The sequence below is a fragment of the Nematolebias whitei genome, chromosome 3 (assembly GCF_014905685.2).
Source record: "Nematolebias whitei isolate Nwh7 chromosome 3, NemWhi1, whole genome shotgun sequence".
NCBI classification, from domain to species: domain Eukaryota; kingdom Metazoa; phylum Chordata; class Actinopteri; order Cyprinodontiformes; family Rivulidae; genus Nematolebias; species Nematolebias whitei.
Window position 1 is genome coordinate 31,668,242 of NC_056500.1, and position 23,763 is coordinate 31,692,004.

Below are 23,763 nucleotides of genomic sequence, written 5' to 3' on the forward strand. Positions count from 1 at the left end.
GTGTACATAATTTCGCTCCACCACATGTACCACATGAGGTGCGAATGACAATAAAGAAACTCTGACTCTGACTCTGATTAAAGGCCACTGTATTTTTTCTCGTTTTAAAGGGGCGACAGTAAAAACACAAAAAATGTAAAAGTTCTGCTTAAAACTGGTGTGTCGTAATTTCACTTGGCCACACATCAGGGCTGCCACTCATGTTTGCCTCCAGCTTGGATTCAGCAGAGGAGCAGCCAATCATCAAGGGACTGTACAGCTTCAAATATCTTAAATCAATTCTTATTTCTGCACCTAATCTGAAGCCTCAAAAATGATCTAAGTCTTAGAGAGTCAAAACTTCTTACAGAGTCTGGATAGGTAGTCCACTGTTGCTGTTGGTCAGCTCTGAACTGGATCTGCAGGTTCTGAATCCCAGCTGACTGGCTCACTTTGACGATGCAGCTCCTGGACAGGCACTCGGCCTGGCTAAGAACAGGCGTTGACGGCATCACTGCTCACATTAGTGCAGAGTAATGGGACAAATCACAAGCAGAGATCATGAGCAGTGTTTCCAGAATCTGGGTGCACAAGCTGACTTCATAAATGTAGATAGTAATTTATCATTCATTCAATCTTTATTTACACAGGTTCGTCTCATTGAGCCTCAAGGACTCATTTACAAGAGAGACCTGAATTTAACAAAGAATGATGACAACAGTGGACAATCATAAAAGAAAGCATATAAATTGAAAAAATAAATGGAAGAAAATTATATTAAAGAACTGAAGAAGTCTTTTGTATGAAAGACAAAATGTTACAATTTTTTAAAAACAAAAAAGATCATGTCATCTGGACTTCGTTTTTTTGTTAAAAAAGAAACGTTTCGCCCCTCATCCAAGAGGCTTCGTCAGTCTGAGGCCTAGCCATCTGGTATTACCCAGAAGCCACCCTGACTCTTGTGTTTCAAGCCTGCCTCAGATACCCCTGAAGTCTGGCCTTTTCACTAATGGTTTCAAACTTTGTGTTACAATTTTTTGTTTTTTGAACTCGTCCAGAGGACCTGACTTAACTTTTTTAGATGTTAAAGAATGAAACAAATGCAGCTACATTATAAAGCGATGTAAAATACTAAAAACAGGAACATGTCTGTGTTGGTTTTTGCCATGAACTTAGCAGATGTTTGAAGACACTTAGGTCAAGGTCGAGAGCTTCAATTGTTTTTGAAAGATATTCCAAGAAACAGGAGCAGAGTAGGAGAAGGTCCTGTTGTCAAGTTCAGGTCACACTGAGGGAACACTGCAGGTAATAATGTCCTGAGAGCGCACGCTGTAGCTGCACTCACGCAGACATGTAGGAGGAGATGTATGAAGGCAACAGACCAAGAAGTGATTTAAAGATGAAAATATACCAGTGGGAGAGTCTGTGAGAAGTTAATGATGACCAGTTAACCAGTGAATACAGGGTGCAGTGGTGGGTACGATAATCACAGCCAGTTATGAATCTTAGTGCACCATGATAGACAGCGTCCAACATCTGCAGGGTTCTTGTAGGAGCGTTCATGTAAATAATGTCACCGAAGTCAATGGAGGGAAGGAAAGTCACAGTTACAAGGTGTTTCCTAGCATTAAGAGTTAGACAGGATCTGTTTCTGAAAAAGAAATCCAGTTTAACTTTCAGGGTTTTTTTTTAAACAAGTTTTCGACATGGAGCTTAAAAGAGAGATGCAAATTGACCAAGATACCCAAGTATTTGTAAGAATCAACAAACTCAATAGGGACACCATTCGGTGATAAAATCAAAAGGAGGATTGCTGGGACCGACTTCCTGTTTGAAAACAACATCCCTTTGGTTTTGTCGGCGTTTAGCACAAGTTTGAAATGGAACAAATCTGACTGGATGATGCTGAAAGCAGACTGTAAAAGCTGGAAATCTTTAGCAAATGTTTTAGCTCGACAATAAACAACTGTGTCATCAGAATAGAAATGTAAGGATGCATCTGGAATGATCATTACTTATGCACTGCAGGTTGTGAAGAGGGTGGATCCTAAGACTGAACCTTGTGGTACACCGTTGTTAACAATGGTGTTACTGGAGAAGGACGGGGATGGTCATTTCAGTTTGAATGGTTTGAGCAAATGAAAATGTTCACAACAAATTTGATTCAAAATATGTTTCCAATATCATCATTTTGTTTCTACAAACTGTTTGCAAAAAAAGAATCACTGATAAGATACTGATTCAGTAGAAGAAACCTGTCATGTATAGAAAGTGTCAGTTCATAAAATTTAACCAGCTGGGTTGTCTTGTCTCCCAAATACTTTTGCCACAACAATTTGATGGCAGCGATGGATTAAAATTAGAAGTCTGTGCAGAAGTTAGACAAACACATCTACTTACGGATGTCACTGACGGAGCAGTTCACGACCAAGGATTCAACAGAACCCAAATCATTTTTGGCTTGAACCCAAACCAAGATGGTCTGAACTGATCTGGACAAACTAAATGTAGCCGAGGGCGTCTCAGTTTCATTAGTGTACAGGTCCTTCTCCACGGGTCCTTCTCTGTGATTTTCAGATACAGTTTTCACCCTGAAAACCACAAAAAACAACAGTTGATCATCCACGAGTGCAAGCACATTTTGTTTGTGTTTGCATTATTGAAGATCATTATTACTTCAGCAAAAAGCGATCTTTAAAATAGGTGTCCCGTCCTCTGTCCCAGATGCACGTCACAAACCCACTCTCACTTTTGACCATTTCATAGACGCATGAAATGTTTTTTGGGCGATCCGGTAGATCTGAACACCACAGAATACAGAGACGATTAAATGGGATAAAAACACTAAACAGAAAGTTTTCAATAAATTAAAACAGAGCTTGAATTGTTTAAAAAAAAAACAGTTTGTAAAGATAACTAACAAAATGCATCCCATTAGTTTCAGATGAACATCTTCATGTTTTCAGCTGGACAAACTTGCTGAATGTGTTAAAACCAACAGTGTTGTTAGATCAGTTTTTTAATCACATCTAACCGTGAACTGAGCCCTCTCTAAGAAAAGAAACCAGAACTAAATGTTCGTTTTTAACAGCTCAAAACATTGTTAAAGGTCACTCAGCCTTAATGAAGAGAAAGCTTCATTTCTTGCACTTGAAGGCACAATCTCAAATAAACATCCTTGGAAAATAAAAGTCGCAATAAAGCAGCTTTTCTCAGAATAAACTACAATCAGGGTGTCACATTAATCTGTAAATGAATCAGCATGAGCCAAGACTGATCCCTTACACCCAGGTGAGATGTCCAGTCCACAGGGGTCCAGTGAATGGCAGCGAGACTTCAGCTCATACATGTTGCATCTGCAGTTGTACGTTCTCTTCTCTGTTATCTTCTCCACTTTAAAGTAGATGGTTGTAGAGTTCAGCTGTTTGGTGCTCAGCGGGGTGTCCGTGTTGTCAATGTACATGGAGCCCTTGCATTTGCAGTTGAAGGTGCAGTACACATCAAAACTCGACCCCCGCAGGACCTCAGAACCAGCACTGGACCGGAACACACAGGAGGTCTCAGCTGGAGGAGGAAATGTTCAGATAAGTTCCGTGAATCACTCACAGGTCACACAAGAAGAAGCTTCCTGACAAACCTGGGCCCATAAACCAATAAATAAATTCTAAAGTCAAAATGTTAGTTTTTATTAAAAGAAGCACACCAAAACCTGACTTTTAACTGATAATGGGTCCAAAGTTCTGAGTTTCAAAGTTTCCAAAAGGAGTGCAGTTACAGACGGAGTTATACCAGCGCAGGTCTGCAGGGTGAGGGTGAGCGCAATAAACCACGACAGGAACATGGTTGGAGTCTTTCCAAATGTGCCCCTCTCATCTCCGGGGGAGTGTTAGTTCCCCTAAAATAAACAAAAGTATTTAACGCACTCATTCGCATTAGAGACATGTATTTATTCAGTCACTGGTCACAAACCCATCACATATTTTAAAGGCATGTTTTGAATGGAGCCATGTGCCGTGACGCAGCTGCGCGCCATGAAAACGTTTCAAAAATCAGACCCTCACTCACCAAAAAGTTGCGTCCCATCATCTGGTGAGCTTTAAAGAAGTCCTCCTGAAGGCCGTGGAGCCATCTGTGAGTCTGGTTCTCTGGTCCTTTTACAGCTTCACGTCCACGCACCGAATGACGCATCTGCTGAAGTGACAAAACTCCTCTAACTGCTATGTGTCACAGTTTACGCCACAGTGCCACGCACACGCATGCACACACACACAGCTGCTCACACACTGCTGAACATTTGTCAAAGTAGTTAGATAATAACATAAATGTGTAAGTTAAACATGCAGATATTTGCTAAGCTTAAGCCCAAATAAGAGAAGAATAGTTGACCTATATGTTTTTTTAATTTGTGGTATTCTCCAAAAAATATTTGCTGCATTAAAATAAAGCCACTTACAATAATGAACATTCAGATAAATGCTAAATGTTTTCTGACTTTCATGTGGAATTCCTTCACATTTTTGTTGCGTTTCTATAACGCGCAAAGTTTGAACCTGAAAACAAAGTATAACACAAGAAGTTCTCAGACGATTGTTCTTCCTCCTATTTTTCACACCTGATGTCTTTGCAGTTACAACTACATCCCCACGTGGTGCAGTTTGGGACTTTCCCCTCAAAGTAGCTATATTCAGTCAGAGGCCTGGAGTTCAGAGTTACTGCAAACAGCTTGAGCAGTGTTGCATTTACACAAACACTTCCCTTAAAAGCATCGAAAAACATCCTCCTGAAGTGTAAATAATGAAGAAGGAAGTGAGAGAACTGTCAGGAAATGGAGTTGCACGTGGTGCACGAATTACTGAGGGTGGAGGAGCTGTACCAAATGTAGGCCGTGATGGGGACCCCCCTCCCCCCCCACCACCACCAGAGATGTTGGCATGTTTTGGAATAATTTTACACTCTGTGTCACTTCACTACTCAACAGCACAATGGGTAACGAGCTCAGTGTCAACATTAAAACGACACCTACAGTTCAGCTGTGCAACGTGTGCTTAAATATGTCTTCCTGTGAGACGTTCAAACAAATAGACTGTTTTATTAGTAATAAAATGTAGTCCATGTAGTCTTTATTACTAGCTAATATTACTTTGGTTAGTAGTGTAAAAACTGATTAATAAACCAAGTTTAAGTGGTTAAGAAAACATAAGCTGCCAAGAATTCAAAAAGCGTTCATTACAAAAACAACTAGACTTTATTTGTAACAGAAGACGTTTCGCTCCTCAGCGAAACGTCTTCTGTTACAAATAAAGTCCAGTTGTTTTTGTATTGAACGCTTTTTGAATTCATCATGTCCTGGATGACTGAGAATCTTCACCAGCATAAGCTGCCAAGGTTTGGATTTTTAATCTAACTGGTGCCTTTTCTTTTACAAAGTAAAAACATTTGTTGTTTTTTTATTCTTAAACACACAGAGCCTGGGGACTTTGGGTCTGGCTCTCCAATCTGTGGTGCTGAGGTCACCGAGGTGGTTAAAAAGCTCCTCGGTGGCAGGGCCCCAGGGGTGGATGAGATTCGCCCGGAGTTCCTTAAGGCTCTGGATGTTGTGGGGTTGTGTTGGCTTACGCGACTATGCAATATTGCGTGGACATCAGGGACAGTTTCCCTGGATTGGCAGACCAGGGTGGTGGTCCCTCTATTCAAAAAGGGGGACTGTAGAGTGTGTTCCAACTACAGGGGGATCACGCTCTTAAGCCTCCATGGTAAGGTCTATTCAGGGGTTTTGGAGAAGAGGGTCCGTCAGATGGTTGAACCTCAGATTCAGGAGGAGCAGTGCGGTTTTCGTCCTGGTTGTGGAACACTGGACCAGCTCTACACCCTCAGCAGGGTCCTGGAGGGTGCATGGGAGTTTGCCCAACCAGTCTACAAATGCTTTGTGGACTTGGAGAAGGCGTTCGACTGCGTCCCTTGGGGAACCTTGTGGGAACCCTGTGGGGGGTACTCTGGGGTACGAGGCCCTTTGATACGGGCTGTTAGGTCCCTGTATGACCGGTGTCAGAGCCTGGCGGCAGTAAGTCGGGCTCGTTCCCAGTGAGAGTTGGACTCCACCAAGGTTGCCCTTTGTCACCGATTCTGTTCATAACTTTTATGGACAGAATTTCTAGGTGCAGCCAAGGTGTTGAGGGGATCCGTTTTGGTGACCTTAGGTTCGCTTCTCTGCTTTTTGCAGATGATGTGGTCTTATTGGCTTCATCAGGTAGTGATCTACAGCATTTGCTGGAGCGGTTTGCAGCCGAGTGTGACGCAGCCGGGATGAGGATCATGGTCTTGAGCCAGAAAAGGGTAGAGTGCCCTCTCCGGGTCAGGAAGGAGGTCCTGCCCCATCTGGAGGAGTTTAAGTATGTTGGGGTCTTTTTCACGAAAGAGGGAAAAATGGAGCGAGAGATCGATAGGTGGATAGGTGCAATGTCTGAAGTGAAACGGGCGTTGTACTGGTCTGTCGTGGTGAAGAGAGAGCTGAGTCAAAAGGCGAAGCTCTCAATTGACCAGTCAATCTACGTTCCTACCCTCATCTATGGTCATGAGCTTTGGGTTGTGACCGAAAGAACGAGATCTCGGATACAAGCGGCCGAAATAAGTTTTCACTGCAGGGTGTCTGGGCTCTCCCTTAGAGATAGGGTGAGAAGCTCGATCATCCGGGAGGGACTCAGAGTAGAGCGGCTGCTTCTCCACGTTGAGAGGAGCCAGTTGAGGTGGCTCGGGCATCTAGTTAGGATGCCTCCTGGACACCTTCCTGGTGAGGTGTTCTGGACACGTCCCACTGGGAGGAGGAGGCCCAGGGGAAGACCCAGGGCACGCTGGAGGGACTATGTTTTTCGGCTGGCCTTGGAACGCCTTGGGATCCCCCCGGAGGAGCTGGTCTAAGTGGCTGGGGAGAGGGAAGTCTGGACCTTTCTACTTAGGCTGCTACCCCCACGACCCGACCCCGGATAAGCAGAAGAAAATGGATGAATGGATGAACATATAGGCACTAATGCACCCCCATACCAGGTCTCTCTTGTAAATTAATCCTCATGGCTCAATGGGACTAACCTGTTTCAATAAAGGTTGAATGAAAAATACCATCAGAGAGGCAGGATAACCAGCTGAATGGTCCGTCTCCTCTGAAGGATGCATCTGTCAAACCTTTACCCATCTTGACTTCTGAAAGATTCAGCCTCTCTAAAATGCTTTTTTTGTATTCATTCCTCTTACCAACATGGTAATAATTAACCTAATTAGTTGCCTCCAGATGTTTCCTATTTGTACCATTTACTTTTACTGCCTTTTGTTGACTCGTCCCAACCTTTTCTAGGTGTGCTGTACCACAACATTCAAAAATACTTGTTTTGTTTCCAATAACTGGTACAGTTTCTTAGTTTGAACACATGTGATTACTATGTTCCATTGTGAAACAAATCTTTTTTTATGAGATATGCAAATCACTGCATTTTTTCCACATTTTACACAATGTCTCAATTTTTCCCCAAATTGGGGATGATAGTCTTTATGGACGTGTCTCAGGCTACATTAGAAGTGCTACAACTAGCTACTGCCACCATTATAAACCATATACTTCTGTGTAGATGTAAAGTTTTCATAGTAAACTCATAAAAACATTAAAAACATATATTCAAAATGAGTCAATTTTCATAAACGTATCTCTCAAACTTGTGGTTTGGGACTCCATTAAACATGAAGTTTGTGGTCTTGAGATGATTTCCAAAACACTAATTTAAATTCTAAATTAATTGCTAATAACAAAGTCCATGCTCAATAATCCAGGTATACAATTAAACATTTTTCAGTCAGGTCATCTGGACAGTTCTTTTTTTTTTTGTGCTGAAACGTTTCGCCTTCGGTCCGGAAGGCTTCATCAGTCAAGGAAACACAGACGCATTAAAACTGAAGCTCATCACACATTATATAACTGTAATAACAAAAACTCTACAGTACCTCTGGAGTTAAAATATTTGTAGATAAATTATAATGTAATTAGAAAACTGATGAGTGCATTTCAGTTTATTTATTTATTTATTGAACTTTATTTAACCAGGCAAACTCCATTGAGATCACAGATCTCTTTTGCAAGGGAGGCCTGGGCCTGAAGGCAGCTAACATGCATGTTTTTGGTCAGCAAATACTGACTGAACAAGACAAAGATCTGAAGACATGAAATTAAAATCTGGGTTCATGTCAGGGGCGATTTTCGAATCTGACCTTTAGAGGTACTCAGCCCCCAGTGCTGAAAGTGGATCTTGACTGGAACAATGTGGTGGTTATTGGCATCAGAAGCCTTTATAATGTGGTGGGGACACACCGGTGGGGGATCTGGGGGTCCTCCCCCAGTAAGTAGATGCTATTTTCTGCATTCTGGTGTATTTTAAGGCATTGTTAAACATCTATGATTATCTACATAAGTAAACACTTGATTCAATAACTATTTTAGAAAGCAACAAGACCAAGCCTGACCAACAGCTCTCCTTGTGTGAATAGAGCACACTTTGCTTTTCTCACACACCATCGACAACTTCTGGCACTAAAGTAGAGCTAAGCTAGTGAAACTCTGACAATGTTGTTGGAGGAAAAGGAGGTGCAGCTCCTGCAGGTAAGGGGCATTTACCTTCAGGGAAAATTGAGATCACTGACTGGTCAGTTGCTGACAAGCCTACTGGAATGATAGACAGGTGGCGTTGAGGATACGACTCGTACAAAAAAAATAAAAGATTTTACTGGCCCATTTGACTGTCATAATTTATTCCAAATTTATTTAATATTTTGGTGAATATAAGGTTTAAGAACTGTTTCCTTACAAAATCCTAATGATGGTTTCTTTATTTTTCAGGGGTGCCGAGTTAAAATTTAGGGATGCTTGAGCACCCCCAAAAAAGGCTAAAATTGCCACAGGTTTTTGTTTTCCACGTGTTAACCTCTCTCACACAGCATTTAGTAATGAGCATGACATTTAAACAGTCAACACAGAACGATGTGCTATTTGTTAATAAAATGAAAGCACCAAAGGGATGTTTTCATAATGCTTTTTTCTCCATACTTGGTTCAGTAGTGCAGTTTTTGTCCTGTTTCATTTTTTTGCTACCTCTGTGTGTCGAGCATAGTCGTGCTGAGATGAGCCACCTGGGGGAAATAATCATCAGTCTGTGTTGTTTCACTGAGACACTGAGACGAGCAAGGATCATCTGTGTCCAAAGTTATTCCACAGTCCTGCTGCAGGTCCAGAAAGACGTTTGTCTCCATGTTGTCCATAGTCCCTCTCCCCTCCTGAAAGAAGACTGTATTCAAGAACGTTGTTTCAGAATTTGTAGGCAATAAAAGCCCATCAATGGAGCCAAGCGTTAGCCCCTGGGACAAATCAGAGTAATCCACATCCATGCTTGGCAACAAGCCCCCCAGTAATCCTGTCAGTATGTCTGAGTGTCTATCTTCCTCTGCATTTGCTTGAGTATCCTTCAGGCCCTCTTCTGAAAATGTATCCTCCTCCAAAGGAACAAGCGCAGCAGTCTGGGGTTTGTAGCTGGCATGTTCAACCAGCATCGTCCTGGTGCTGGACACTGATGGAGTGGTCTCTGCCAGGGCTTCTCCTGAATTAGTCTGTGACTTTTCAACTTGAATTATGGGACACACCCGCTCCTCTGAGGAGACCACGAGGATCGGAGAGAGAGGAGGGTCGCTGTACGTTGACCAGAATAACGGCTCACTTCTGTCGTCCTGGAGAAAGAAACGTTCATTAATTAAAGGTGTTGCATTGCTTGAAAAAAAAAAAAAAAAGCACATTCAATTCAGTTTATTTATAAAGCGCCAAGTCACAACAGAAGTAATTTCAGGACACTGAACAGAAACATTCACGTATATTGTCAATCACCTTTAATGCCAGAGTGTTAGGGATATCAGAATATGATGAAAACGGATGGAGTTATAGTTTGTTAGAAGCAGTACTATCTGCTACTACCACACTAAATTTATGAGAGAGAGAGAGAGAGAGAGGGTGGGAGAGAGAGAGAGAGAGAGAGGGAGAGAGAGGGCAAGAGAGAAAGGGAGAGACAGAGAGAGGGAGAGACAGAGAGAAAGACAGAGAGAGAGAGAAAGACAGAGAGAAAGGGAGAGACAGAGAGAGAAGAAAGACAGAGAGAGACAGGCAAGCAGGCAGACCGGCAGGCAGACAGACAGACAGGCAGGCAGAAAGACAGACTGGCAGACAGACAGGCAAGCAGGCAGACAGTCAGATAGGCAGACAGGCAGGCAGGAAGACAGACAGAAAGGCAGGCAGACAGACAGACATGTAGACAGGCAGGCAGACAGGCAAACAGACAGACAGACAGAAGTGCCCAACAGTGAATCCTTGATTACAGAGTGTGTGCTCAACATTTAGTCTTCACCTCCAGCAGTCTGATGGCGTTGCTGCGTCCTGGTTTCGGCAGGCTTTCAGCGAGCCAATCAGGTCCCCACGATATGCATTTCTCTTTTATCCTACAACAAAATAATCAACAGAATAAAGATTACAGTTTTCAATATGTTCGTCTTAAAAACAACCATTTTCTATCGTGTTTTATCACAACTGTAGTGTTTCCATAGACAATCGTTTTTTTAGGTTTTGGTTTATGTAAACTAGGAGGGTTACTGGTCAAGTTGTGGCATTTCATAAAAACACACAGTGACATCCGTACTAATTACTCAAAAAAACAATACATGTGAACATTCAAAAAGAGAAAGCATAATGCTCACTGTTATGTTTAATTTAATCATCTAACATGTTCTGTGGAGTGCTTTATGTTTTATTGTTATTTTGTTGTTATTACCATTTTCTCACACAGCTCCAACACATCAGGTTGACGACAGTCACTATGAAGACGGTAACTATGAGCACAATCACGATCACCAGACCGACTGAAGACACAAAAATATCAAAATGCAACTATGTCTTCACTGAGTTTAGCTGAAGATAAAATCACAGGATGAGGTTTAAACAAGTTATTTGGAGATTTCATCTGCAGCTAGCTAAGCACCTGCAGGAGCAACAGGCTGGGAGGAGGTCCATCTCCCTCGTGGGCCTTCTCCTGCAGAGTTGGACGCACTCATCTGTAGAACCAGAGCTCCTTCAGGGCAGTCCAGCCACATCTCTCTTGGACCAGATCCAGATACAATCACTGCAGAGAAAACAATGAGAGTTTGGGTTTTTATTGGCCAAGGCAGCACATTCACTGTTTATTTTTAATGACATGTTTTAAAATCTGCAATTAGGTAAGAGAAAATAACATAAAGCTGTATCTGTTGTAGTAAACCAGCCACTAGAGAACACAAGTCAGTGAATCTTTTGTATCAGTCCAAAGCCAGGGTAAAGGATGAGGGTGGTGTCACAAAGACCATCTGATGCCAAACACTTTTGCCAAAACAACTGTATTCAATTCAATTCAACCTTTATTTAAACAGTCCATCCAAATGACTCCATACTCAATTGATCAAGACTCACTCAGGTAACAATGATTGGCAGAGCTTTAGCAAAAATTCCCATCATCCAATTTATGCTGCTTGACTTCATGCGTTGTAATGAAACTGGAGTCGTCCGTGGCTAACGAGCCACCCAGCAGATTAATAGGCATAAATAAATACACAAATAAATCAATCAAGCTGCATTTTAAGTAAAACAGTTTTTTTTCTTTCTTGCAGCACGGTGACGCAGTTGGTAGAGCTGTTGCCTCTCAGCGAGAAGGTCACCGGATCAAATCCCAGCCGAGGACCTTTCTGGGTGGAGTTTGCATGTTCTCTCCGTGCCTGCGTGGGTTTTCTCCAGGTACTCCGATTTCCTCCCACAGACCAAAAACATGCATGTTAGGCTGATTGGTAACTCTAAATGTCCCTAGGTGTGAGTGAGAGAGTGAATGGTTGTTTGTCTCGTTTGTCCCTGTGATGGACTGGAGACCTGTCCAGGGTGACCCCCACCTCTCACACAGTTACTGCTGGACATGGGCACCATTGTCCTCCATGACCCGAAAAGGAAAAAGATTGTAATGGCTGTATGTTTTTTCTTCTATATTTGGTGACTTCAGAATTGTTCTTTTGCACTGTTTTTCTGTTGCATTATTTTTTTTTGTTTTAGAGTTTGCATCATTCATGTGTTTGCTGTGCGTTTGACTGTTCGAGGCTCGTTTTCACCCGTCGACCACCATAGGATCAGCTCCAAGAGATGTGGCTTTAAAAATTCACCTAGACAACAACTTAATGTTTAGACCAATAAAAGGAGCAAACCAGATAAATAAAGGATCAGTTTGTGTGGAGCAGTCTTCTGTGTGTGATGTTCAGGAGTGATTCAGTGGCTGCACATTAAACCTTGTTACAGAACCAGAGAATATTTGTCAATTTTTAGTCTGCCTTTAGCAGAAAGTTTTGGAGTTCACCAGAGAATACAAAATAAAGCAAAACTGATTTGAAAATAACAAAGTCCATGCTCAATAATCCAGGTATAAAATCCAACATTTTTCAGTCAGGTCATCTGGACAGTTTCTTTTTTTTGTGTGCTGAAATGTTTCGCCTTCGATCCAGAAGGCTTCATCAGTCAAGGAAACACACACCAAAACTGATTCTTCCCCCAACAGCTTACTCCAAAGTGGAACAAACCAGTTCTGCTTGCGATAAGATGGTTTCTTTAGTACGCCCCCTCCTCCATTGCCTCTTCCTTGTTGACAGTCTTGTCAAACTGGTTGAAAACAACAAAGTCCATGCTCAGAAAGAAACTGTCCAGATGACCTGACTGAAAAATGTTGGTTTGAAAATAGATGCATGATCAGCCCCATAACGAAAGCATGAATGTCTTTTGCTTCTACAGCTCTGAAGATGGTTTCATGTTGAAGCTTATGTCTGTAAGAAAACACGAGTAATTTTGTACAAAACCTCAACTGAAGTTCTGTGAAGAACAAAACGCACTAGGCACATGTGACACTTCAGAAAGAGGAAAGCTCAGAGATACTTTCACACTCCACTTCCACAAATAGCATTGTGGCAAGCTAGTCAGTAACAGCCTTTATTGACAGACACATGAGTGTGTGTGTGTGTGTGTGTGTGTGTGTGTGTGTGTGTGTGTGTGTGTGTGTGTGTGTGTGTGTATGTGTGTGTGTGTGTTCATGAAGCAAAATGACTTCCTGTTTGCGGTCAGAGCCTGTTCTAGAAAACTCAGAGATGCAAAGGAAGTGATGACAACTTGAATTTGAGACTTTAGTTTTCATTTACAAACAAGTACAATCAGAAAAGTAACAATTGTAGGAATGTGAAGACTTGATTTTACAGGTGCTGGTCATAAAATTAGAATATCATGAAAATGTTGATTTATTTCAGTAATCCCATTCAAAAAGTGACACTTGTATATTATATTCACTCCACACACATACTGATACATTTCAAATGTTTATTTCTTTTAATGTTGATGATTATAACTGATATTTAATGAAAACCTCAAATTCAGTATATCAGAAAATTAGAATATTACTTAAGACCAATAAAAAAATGATTTTTAGAAATGTTGACCAACTGATAAGTATGAACATGAAAAGTATGAACATGTCCAGTACTCAATACTTAGTTGTTGCTCCTTTTGCCTGGATTACTACAGTAATGCATCGTGGCATGGAGTCAGTCTGTGACATTGCTCAGGTGTTATGAGCCCAGGTTGCTCTGATAGTGGCCTTCAGCTCTTCTGAATGGTTGTGTCTAACGTATCACATCTTCCTCTTCACAGTACTCCATAGATTTTCTGTGTGGTTAAGGTCAGGAGAGTTTGCTGGCCAATTAAGAACAGGGACACCATGGTCCTTAAACCAGGTACTGGTAACTTTGGCACCGTGTGCAGGTGCTAAGTCCCGTTGGAAAATGAAATCTGCATCTCCATAAAGTTGGTCAGCAGCAGGAAGTGCTCTAAAACTTCCTGGTAGACGGCTGCATTGACCTTGGACCTCAGAGAACACAGTGGACCAACACCAGCAGATGACATGGCACCCCAAACTATCACTGACTGTGGAAACTTGACACTGGACCTCAAGCAACGTGGATTCTGTGCCCCTCCTCTCTTCCTCCAGACTCTAGGACCTTGATTTCCAAAGGAAATTATTTTGCAGCCTACAGAACTAGACTGGAAGATCATTTAAAGGCCTTTGCAGGTGTTTTGAGTTAATTAGCTGATTAGACTGTGGCACTATAAGTGTCTTCAGCATTGAACCTTTTCACAATATTCTAATTTTCTGAGATACTGAGTTTGGAGTTTTCATTAGTTGTCAGTTATAATCATCAACATTAAAATAAATAAACATTCGAAATATATCATTCTGTTTGTAATGAATGAATATAATATAAAGTTTCACTTTTTGAATGGAATTACTGAAATAAATCAACTTTTTCATGATATTCTAATTTTATGACCAGCACCTGTAGTTTTTGTTCTACTCCTTTTTCCGTTTTCTTTTGTTCCAAGCAGTATTAAATTAAAACAAATAAAAAAAACTAAGCAATTCTTTGTTTGAATTTCATCACATTACGGGAAGTCAAGAGCTGAAAAACCCTGCTGATGCACTGAAACTTTGACAGATGGAGCATCAATGGAATGCTGCGTGCATGGTTTCCATTATGTAACTGTGGCTTCTACTAAGGTGTGGTATATATGCATACTGCTGCATGTGTCAGTTACCACATGTGTGCACATAGGTACGGTAATTTAGAGAACCTTGGTTAGAAATGAAGTACAAACACAATCTATGTTGTTGAAGAAAGAATCACGGAGGTGGCAGGGCTGTTGATGAGCAAGAACAAGAAACTCACTGAAAAACTGCATTTTCTGCAGACTTTCACATCAAGTCAACACATTTTAACAAGTGCAGTCATTAAAAGTTCCTGGAGAAACTTTGACAGCCACGTTGCTGCCAATTCAAATTTTGATTTGACAGTACTTGTGTCAAGGTTTGCTCTCAGCTACCACCAAATTTCAGCTCGATATGGTAAAAAAAATCAATGAGTTAGTCATTTTTTTCTTTTACGATATGGTGGCCATCTTGGATTTTTAAAATTTGGACTAGTATGTGATGGGGAGCATTCTCTGCTATATCCTCACCAAATTGCAGTTCTAAATGTGTAAAAATAGCTGAGTTAAAGCCATTTAAATGTAGCTTTGGCAGCCATCTTAGCTTTTTTATTTGAATTCAGTATTTATGGGGCATTGCTCTCAGCTGCCACCACAACAAAGTTATCTTAAAATGGCTGATTTATAGTATATTTCCTTTTTAGCTCAGTCCATCTCAGATTTTTGATTTGCAGAGTCTATGGGGGATCGTTCTCAGCTAACAATACACTAAATTTCAGCTGAATAGCTCTAGAAACAGCTATGTCAAATTGAAATTAGTTTCAGTGGCCATCTTGAATTTTTTAGATGTGAATTTAGAATGTGTTGTGTGTCGCTGTCAGCTACCACCACACCAAGTTTCAGCTCTATTTTAAAATAGCTGCGTTATCTATTTTTTCCCCTTTGAGCTAAGGTGGCCATCTTGGATTTTTTATTTTCATGAGGAATGTTGAACAACTCGCTCTCAGCTACGACCATACCAAATTTCAGTTCAATATATCAAAGAATGACTGAGTTATAGTCAATTTTGAGGTTTCTGAGGTAGCTGTGGCAGCCATCTTGAACCAAAATGGCTCCAAAAGTTAATCAGTTTTGTTCAGGGACCTCGCTGTGATAGTTAGAGGCTGTCAAGAGTTCTGTCAGCGTTTTTTCAATGAGAAAAATGGCGTCTTTACAAATTACGTTGCCATGGTAATTTGAAACACCAATAAAATATCAGAGTTCAGGCTGCATTAAAGTTGATAGAAGAGCAAGACCCTTTTCATGTGGATAATAATAGGGGGCTGTCTTTCTAGGCAGTCCTCTATTAAACCACTGAATAGTAAATGGACAGATTCATTTTAAAACAGCAAACTCTTTTCAAAATGTTCTCAAAACCAGTCTCTCTCTCAAGTTAAACAAAACTAATTAAAATTTAAATTACTTTTTTGATCTTAGACTATTTGCCCACAAACCATTTAGTAATAACAAATAGCAAACATGTCATTTTGAAGACAGCCTCATCTTAATGTAATGCATTTTACCTGACAGGAGTAAATGCTCATTAAATGTATTTATAATAATAATAATAAAGTGTTCACCTCTGTGCTCTGTGCTGCTGGGGCCCAGGGTCCGCAGATAAATGGTGTACTTTGTGATGAAGCCCCTTTGCTGGTCTACGGGCAACTCATTCCACTGGACCAGGATCTGCCTGGACTCATGGACAAGGACCAACAGGGTGGGACTATGAACCGGCTCTGAAACACACAGACAGAGAATAACTTGAATAACTTTAGAGATCCAGCAGGAAGTAGTGTATTTCATCCAACTTACTCTTTTCTTTGGAATAGATCAGGTTGGATGCTGGAGCGCTGACCCCTCTGGTGGTTACAGCATACAAAGATACATTATACCTCACACCTGCAGTCAAACCTGTAAGACATGTTCAAAAATGAAACTAGCGGTCTTATAATTATGTAAACTAGGAATATGTTGCAGTTTTTACTTCCTAAACAAGCTGTGTGGTTTCATTGATATGAAAAAGGAAAATATAACTCATACTCACAAGAGGGCACTGTTGAGTTTTAAAGTGAGACTTACTGTCTCACACACGCACACTTTCATAACGTCACAGTTAATTTCAGTGACATAATCCTCCTACTCAAGTCATAGGTTGAAACAAAGTAATTCTGAATATTGTAAGTTTGGCTCTCTAGGCTTTTATATATATATATATATATATATATTCTGCATATAAATATAAATTCTGTGAATTCTGTATATACATTTTTATATAAATGAAGTGCTGCAAGCTTAAAACATGAGAATAAATACTCCCCAAAAAAGTGTCAAATATACATTTGTTTGAGTGAAATTAAAAATTTGCACATTTTTAAACTGTTCAAGAAATCTTTTTAAATATATGTATTTTGAAAATGTTTCTTTTAAGCTTCGATTTTGTGTAGTATAACAATAGCTTTTTAAAATAACATTATAGCCTTTGTTTTATAGAAGCAATGACCACCTCAGTTAAATATACTTTTTACAGTTAATGGCATATGTTGTTTTATTCTAATTTATACACTTCCTCCCAGAAATATTATATTTATTTGTTAAAAACACTGAAAAGGCTAAAAGATAAACTTTATTTATTAGGAACTAGGGGTGCACCGATTGCAGTTTTCTGGCCGAGCACCGATTTCTAAAAAGTCTGACCTGCCAATGTAATATACTGATACTGATTTTGTTTTATAAGCGACACTGTCAGGTGTTATAAGGTCACAATGCACCTTCAATTTTCCAATATTATTTTATTGAAAAACATACCCCTGAACAATATCCTAGAAACAATACACACTTGTTTTAACTGGTCATGAGGTAGTGTTCTGAAATATAAATGAAGTTCAGACAATTGTTGTTAAAAGTAAAATAATCAGTAAAATCGGTTTCTCATGCAGGTATCGGCCGATTTCCGATTTCCCAAAATTAAGAAATTTATTGATGCACCCCTAACAGGAATACTACTTTTATCGATTTTAAGAAATTGACTTTGTCATAAACTCAATAAAGTTATCTAAAATTTGAACTGTGGATATGTTATGGACCTCAGAAGATGTATTTAAATGCAAAACAAAATTTAACACACACACACCCCCCCCCCCCCCCCCCCCCCCGATCGATCACAAAAAAATACTCAGTGTGATATTGTGTTAGACTGATTGGTAACTCTAAATTATTTCTAGGTGTGAGTGAGATAGTGAATGGTTGTTTGTCTCATTTGTCTCTAATGTGTCCATTTGACAATTGTTTCATCAAAATCCAAAACTCAAAAGAAGGTTCAACAAGGCTGACATAACAAGCCAATTTGTTTGCTTTAGTTTATAAATTAAAATAGACCATTTCCTTATTTGTGTCAGTTTTGCTTTCATATTATGCAATAATAAACTTTCTATCCATTATATTTACACGTTTCTTCCTTTTTTGGGTCATGGGGGTCACTGGTGCCTATATCCAGCAGTCACTGGGTGAGAGTAGGGGGACACTCTGGACAGGTCTCCAGTCCATCACAGAGACACATAGAGACAAAGGAGACAAACAACCATTCACTCTCTCACTCGCACCAATTTAGAGTTACCAATCAGTCTAACATGCATGTTTTTGGTCTGTGGGAGGAAACCGGGGTACTTGGAGAAAACCCACGCATGCACGGAGAGAACATGTAAACTCCACCCTGAAAGGTCCCTGGCTGGGATTTGAACCAGCGGCCTTCTCGCTGAGAGGCAGCAGCTCTACCAACGGAGCAACTGTGCCGCCCAATAATAAACTTTGTTTTGTATGTTTTATTTGTTGTTGTCTGCTCTCCTTTCATAATTATACCTGAGAGTGACGTGTTTCTCTGTTCTTTGCGCAGCAGTTTCCACTGGAGCTCTCTTGCAGGTACACTGTCCCACTCCACAACAAAGTTCAACAGTTCTTCTTCAGTCCGTGGAGCCCAGGATAAGAGTGCAGAGCTGCCACTAGCTCCAGGAGTTAAATCTCGCAGGACAGGCACTAAAACACCTGAACAACGAACAGACGTTTCAGTATTTAAAACAGTATTTAAAATGTAACACAAATTGTTGATCACTACATCGTAATCTCAATTTACCTGTGTGTCTGAAGTTCACATTAGCAGGAGGAGACGTTCCATATGAGGTCACTGCAGTGACGCTCGCGGCCTGAACCTCTGCTGGTACCTGAAGTAAACACAGACTGGAGGCAGCAGCACAGCTCTGCACATGTCCGTTATCCAGAAGGATTTGATATTCTAACAGCTCACCGCTGTAATCCTCTGAAGGCGGTGGCTGAAACAAACAGATCCTTACATCACAAATCATTTATTTTAATTTAGAGGACTGCTTTCATTCTTCAGAAAATCCTCACACCAAGAAGTTTAAATAATAGAACTATTGTTTCATCTAAACACAAAGCTTGGCATTTTTATCATTTATTACTGCAGTTAGATGAGTTGGTGAAGATTCTCAGTCATCAAGGACATGGTAAATCCCCCCCCCCCCGGACTCCAAAAAAAAGTTAAAAACAAGACAACTGGACTGTATTTGTAACTGAAGACATTTCGCTTCTCATCCGAGGAGCTTTTTCAGTTCAAAGAAACAAGGAGTGTGGGATTCAATTAAAGCTGTGGTGTTCTGTATGTGTACCATGTGACCAGAGTGGCCCCTCTGTGGGTGGGACTAACAAAGACCCTAATGAGCCTCTATTGTGAGGATTGAGAGGTCAATCTGCATGTGTCAATCTGCATTGTGCAAGCTTACAGAACACCACAGCTTTATAACTTGAATCCCACACTCCTTGTTTCCTTGTAACTAAAGACGTTTCGCTTCTCATCCGAGGAGCTTTCTTAATTCTAAGTCTAGTTGTTTTGTTTTTAACTTTTTTTGGAGTCATACGAGTGTATTTCTTTCTTTCTTTTTTTTTTGAGTGATGTTAAAGAAAAATGCAGACACAGCTGGGTGTGTGAGTTATATTGTATTTATTGAGCTGCCTCTTGGTAATCTGCGCCTCACAGAAGTCATCTGTATGCTATAACATGTCTTTCTAGTAAAAAAAAAAAAAATGTACCTTCCATAAAACAGTAACGTTCCTCAGTCCATTTAAGGTCCAGCCAGCTAAGATCCTCCACACATGTAGCTCCTGAGACAAACCTGACAATGAGACACGCCACACATTTGTAATAAGTGTAAAAAAATAATAATAACCTGACAATATCTGCTCCATCACTTGCCTCTTCCAGGACTCATCTTCCTCACAGATGGGCTCCATCTGCTGCAGAGAGGTCTAGACGTCCACTTGGTTGTAAAGCTGGAGATGTTTTTTGGTGTCAGTCCTGATGGTGAGTCACATGTTCTGATCTGGAGTTCATATCTAGTCAGGGGCCTCAGGTTGTCCACCTGCATCAGTCCGTCACTGAGCTCTGCTCCATCTCTCTGCTCCTAAAAGCAACAGGATAATACAGTCATAGCCTGATAAAGACTGACCTTGAGGTCAACGTGGCTGTTCTGAGACCAGTTTACCCAGGAGCTGTTAGTTGCACGCAGTCTGATTTGGGGTCTGAGATGCACTGAAGACTCTGAGGTCTTCCAGCGCAGCGTGGCGAATGCAGAGCTGCTTCCAAAGTCCATGTGGACTATGTGAGGGGTCTCTGGTATCACTGCAGCACCAAAGAACAAAGAAGTGATGTGCACAAGCAGCTGTCCAAAAACAACCTTCAAATCAAGAGTGTGAGAAAGTCAAGACTGCTGAACAAGCTCCAAATGTTCATTGAAACTAACTGAGGGGGGAGAACTGAGAAAACTTCCCCTTTTTAGAGATAAGCTACTTCGACAGAAACCCAACTGGGTGTAAAATAGGTCAAACTGAGCAGACAAACAACTAAAAGTTTAATAAGACTCACAAACTCAGAAACATGATGATTCTGATCAAAACAAACAAAAAAAAAATGACAAAGTGTGTTTGTGTGGATGCACACTCAGACTGTTACCTAGATCTTTCATGCAAAAGATAAACGGATCGGACCTTGACGCTCCGAAGTGGTTGTAAGCAGTGACGGTTAAGAGATATTTAGTGTTTTCGTCTAAAATTTCTCGTGGTAAGACGACTTCGTCAGCATTCTTGATGCGATTTGAATAGATTTGGGTCCCATTCTCCCTATGAAAGAGCAAAAGTCAGAAGTCTTGATGTGTGGTAAACAATATGACTAAACAGGATGCAACAGTAAAAGCCGTTACCTGAAGAGTGAGACATTGAAGAATGTGAGTATGTATGTTTCCTGTCCTCTCTCCCAGGAGCAGTCGATCAGGTCTGAGCTCCGAGTTGTTTCACAGTTCACGTTTACAGGTTTATCAGGAGGAACTTCAACAACAGAAAATGGAAAACAAAGATTTATTTTGCAGCTGCAGAGCATGAAAACTTTTCTGACACTTCCATGTGTTTTAGGTTCTTCAGTTGCAATCTGTTGATGTTGCCCAAAATATTGATTTATTTTATACTATATGACATCCATCCATCCATCCATCCATCCATCCATTATCTTTACCCACTTCTTCCTTTCTGGGTTGCGGGGGTGACTGGTGTCCATATCCAGCAGTCAGTGTACAAGAGGCAGGGACACCCTGGACAGGCCATAAGTCCATCACAGGGACACTAAGAGGCAAACATTCACTCTCTCACTCTCACCTGGGAACAATTTAGAGTTATCAATCAGTCTAACATGTTTTTGGTCTGTGGGAGGAAACTGGAGAAATCCCACGCATGCATGGAGAATGATTGCAAACTCCACCCAGAAAGGGATCTGATCATGATTTGAGCCGGCGACCTTCTTCACTGAGAGGCAGCAGCTCTACCAACTGATCCACCGTACCGCTTCTATTTAATTTCCTGCTTTCTGATTTCAGTTTTCTTTCCAGGTTCAGTACATCTGCACAGCATACAGGGACTGATGAGCATCTAAATTAAATATTTGGACTTTTTTGTTTGTTTCTTTGTTTATCTGGTAGCATAATCTCCCCCCACCCCCCACCCCACCCCCACCCCTTTTTTTGGTCACATCTTTGAAAATTATGGAGCAGATGGTAATTTGTACTGTGCTATTTGTTTTAAAATATTAGAGCTAACACTGCAGACATTTTTAGGTAAATACTGCTCACAATTTGGATGCATGCTCCCACCTATGAAAGTTGGTTATCAGTCATAAATATCTGTCATTTATCAGTTGAAACGAGTGTTTTCTGATAAAAAGGACCACACCAATGAGCGTCAATAGGCTGATGATCTGAGAAGGAACAAGACCAAAGGGAATTGCTGCTATCTTAAAACAGCTCCTAACAAAACATTTCAGCAGCTTCATACAAATCCTATTTTGTCAACCTTCACTTCACTGCAATTTTTTTTCAATTACAAGTTATTCCGCCATAAATACTGTATTATATTTCCGCCAGAGGTATCTGAGTCTGCATTGGAAATGCTACGGCTAGCTGCTGCCACCACTATTAGCACTTGCAAATAAAAGAGCAAATAATCACAGTACATTTTGAAGAATAAAGGTTTATAAAGTCATCATTATTATCATAATTAAACTCTGTTTCTACTACTGAGGTATTTCAAATAACTATCTACAACAGGTAAGACTTTAACTGTTCAAAGCATTTTCACTGAACCCGTTCAAAAGATTTAAACTTAACAAATGATATGCTGTAACATCAGAGTTAAAAAGCTGAAGCAGCGTTTAGAGTGAAATGTACATACGGCCAGCACGCAGATCCTTTCCATTAACGATGCTTTGAGCTGACAGCTGGTTGTGGTTCATCTTGCAGACCAGTGAGGACTGAGGCGCCCTAACACTGGGCAGGTAGAACATTTCAGTGGTGCAGTTGACTCTTTTGGACAAATTAACATTCCTCCCATTCAGCTCCAGAGTAATTTTATAGCTGAAAGTCAGTCACAAAACTGCAAATGAACCAAACTTTTAAAAGCACCTTCTGGTGGAATACAACAATTCCACATTTTATGGTGGATAGCTGTGTATTTAGCAATTATACCTCCATTCACAGTCACTGATGTGGCAGTACACCGTCAGGTTTGAGCCCAATAGAAAGAGTGGCGCTGGTTCCACTGTCAGGTTGCCAAGTGGGATGAAGTGCTCACAGTCAGCAGGGAGCAAAGGGCAACCTGTCAGGGAGGGACGAGCATGACAATGAGTTTAATGACAAAATAAACTCAGATGAGTCCAAAACTGCACGATAACCCAACTTAAACTGTATTTTTTAAATGAATATTAGAACAAACAGCGGTGAGAGCAGCAGCAGAGGTTAACATTCAAAATCACAAGAACAGTGATCAGGACTGACAGATATGAAACAAATAAAAAAGAGTAAAGAGCTGTAATAACTCACCCTGGATGGAAAAAGTGAGAAACATAAGCATGCATCTCCAGAAGGTTACCAGGAGATTCATCTCAGCTCATTTTCGTCAGGCTTGGAGAACTCATCCAGCAGCTGTCATCAAACTGTGATGTTGCTTTAAATTCATTTGTCAAGAAACTACTTAAAAAATGGATTCTACTTCATGCGACCTCATTCACGAGTGTCCAGGAGCAGAGCAGCGTTCTGGTCAACATGAGGAGGAATGATTTAGTTTATCTTCTCACCTTTGTTCCTGCTGATTTTCCACCAACTAAATGTTTCAGAAGTGCAGGCGTCCTCCGTCAGCACGGCTCTGACACATAAAAAGTCAGACACGAAAAAAGAAAAATTGCCACAATACTTGTTTACCAGTAAAAGTCGACTGCGATCACAAGGTTTACACAGTCCAACTAATCCAAGCTTCAGAAAACATGAATAGTTACATGTATTTTAAACATTTTACATCAAACCCCTTAAACCAAATGAAATAAAACTCACCACCACGTCAACATGTCAAGGTTTTCTTATCAAGATACAATTCAGTGAGGCTGTTGCCCAAACTTCTGCCTCGCTTTGTGACATGCTTTTGTCTAAAGTGATCTTTGTCGTGCACGTCATGCATCTTAAACAGACCACTAACCTAGTTCAGTGGGAAGCAAAAACTTTGAACATTTGTCTCTGTACTTGTGTGCCCTACTTTTA

General features: G+C 40.7%; 2 protein-coding genes across 2 annotated transcripts in view; both read right to left on the reverse strand.

Annotated features, from left to right (window-relative positions):
* il12rb2 (interleukin 12 receptor, beta 2a) overlaps positions 1 to 3,820 on the reverse strand; it is a 19,592-nt gene extending 15,772 nt beyond the window's left edge. Inside the window, exons 1-5 of the mRNA XM_037674289.1 lie at positions 3,769 to 3,820; positions 3,265 to 3,543; positions 2,656 to 2,779; positions 2,380 to 2,570; positions 348 to 493 (exon numbers count right to left, since the gene is read on the reverse strand). Coding sequence (XP_037530217.1) covers positions 348 to 493; positions 2,380 to 2,570; positions 2,656 to 2,779; positions 3,265 to 3,543; positions 3,769 to 3,820 — 792 coding nt within the window. The remainder of the gene's footprint in view (positions 1 to 347; positions 494 to 2,379; positions 2,571 to 2,655; positions 2,780 to 3,264; positions 3,544 to 3,768) is intronic.
* A 5,270-nt stretch (positions 3,821 to 9,090) lies between these two features.
* il23r (interleukin 23 receptor) lies at positions 9,091 to 23,113 on the reverse strand. Its single transcript, XM_037674827.1, has 16 exons — positions 23,053 to 23,113; positions 22,699 to 22,828; positions 22,406 to 22,587; positions 20,890 to 21,013; positions 20,643 to 20,809; positions 20,176 to 20,312; positions 19,887 to 20,094; positions 19,724 to 19,806; positions 18,750 to 18,945; positions 18,479 to 18,661; positions 16,436 to 16,534; positions 16,204 to 16,359; positions 11,031 to 11,171; positions 10,824 to 10,911; positions 10,404 to 10,494; positions 9,091 to 9,735 (listed from the first exon to the last, which is right to left on the reverse strand). Exons 1-16 carry the CDS (start codon positions 23,111 to 23,113, stop codon positions 9,103 to 9,105), a joined length of 2,679 nt encoding a protein of 892 aa, XP_037530755.1. The 3' UTR covers positions 9,091 to 9,102.
* Positions 23,114 to 23,763: the final 650 nt, after the last annotated feature.

What these genes read in the sequence shown, in the direction of transcription:
- il23r (XM_037674827.1), bottom strand. Translation starts at nt 23,113, where the DNA reads ATGAATCTCCTGGTAACCTTCTGGAGATGCATGCTTATGTTTCTCACT. An exon ending in TTCAATGTCTCACTCTTCAG is followed by an intron (nt 20,810 to 20,889) that starts GTAACGGCTTTT and finishes GCTCTTTCATAG; the next exon opens with GGAGAATGGGACCCAAATCT. An exon ending in ACGCCATCAGACTGCTGGAG is followed by an intron (nt 9,736 to 10,403) that starts GTGAAGACTAAA and finishes TTCTTTCTCCAG; the next exon opens with GACGACAGAAGTGAGCCGTT.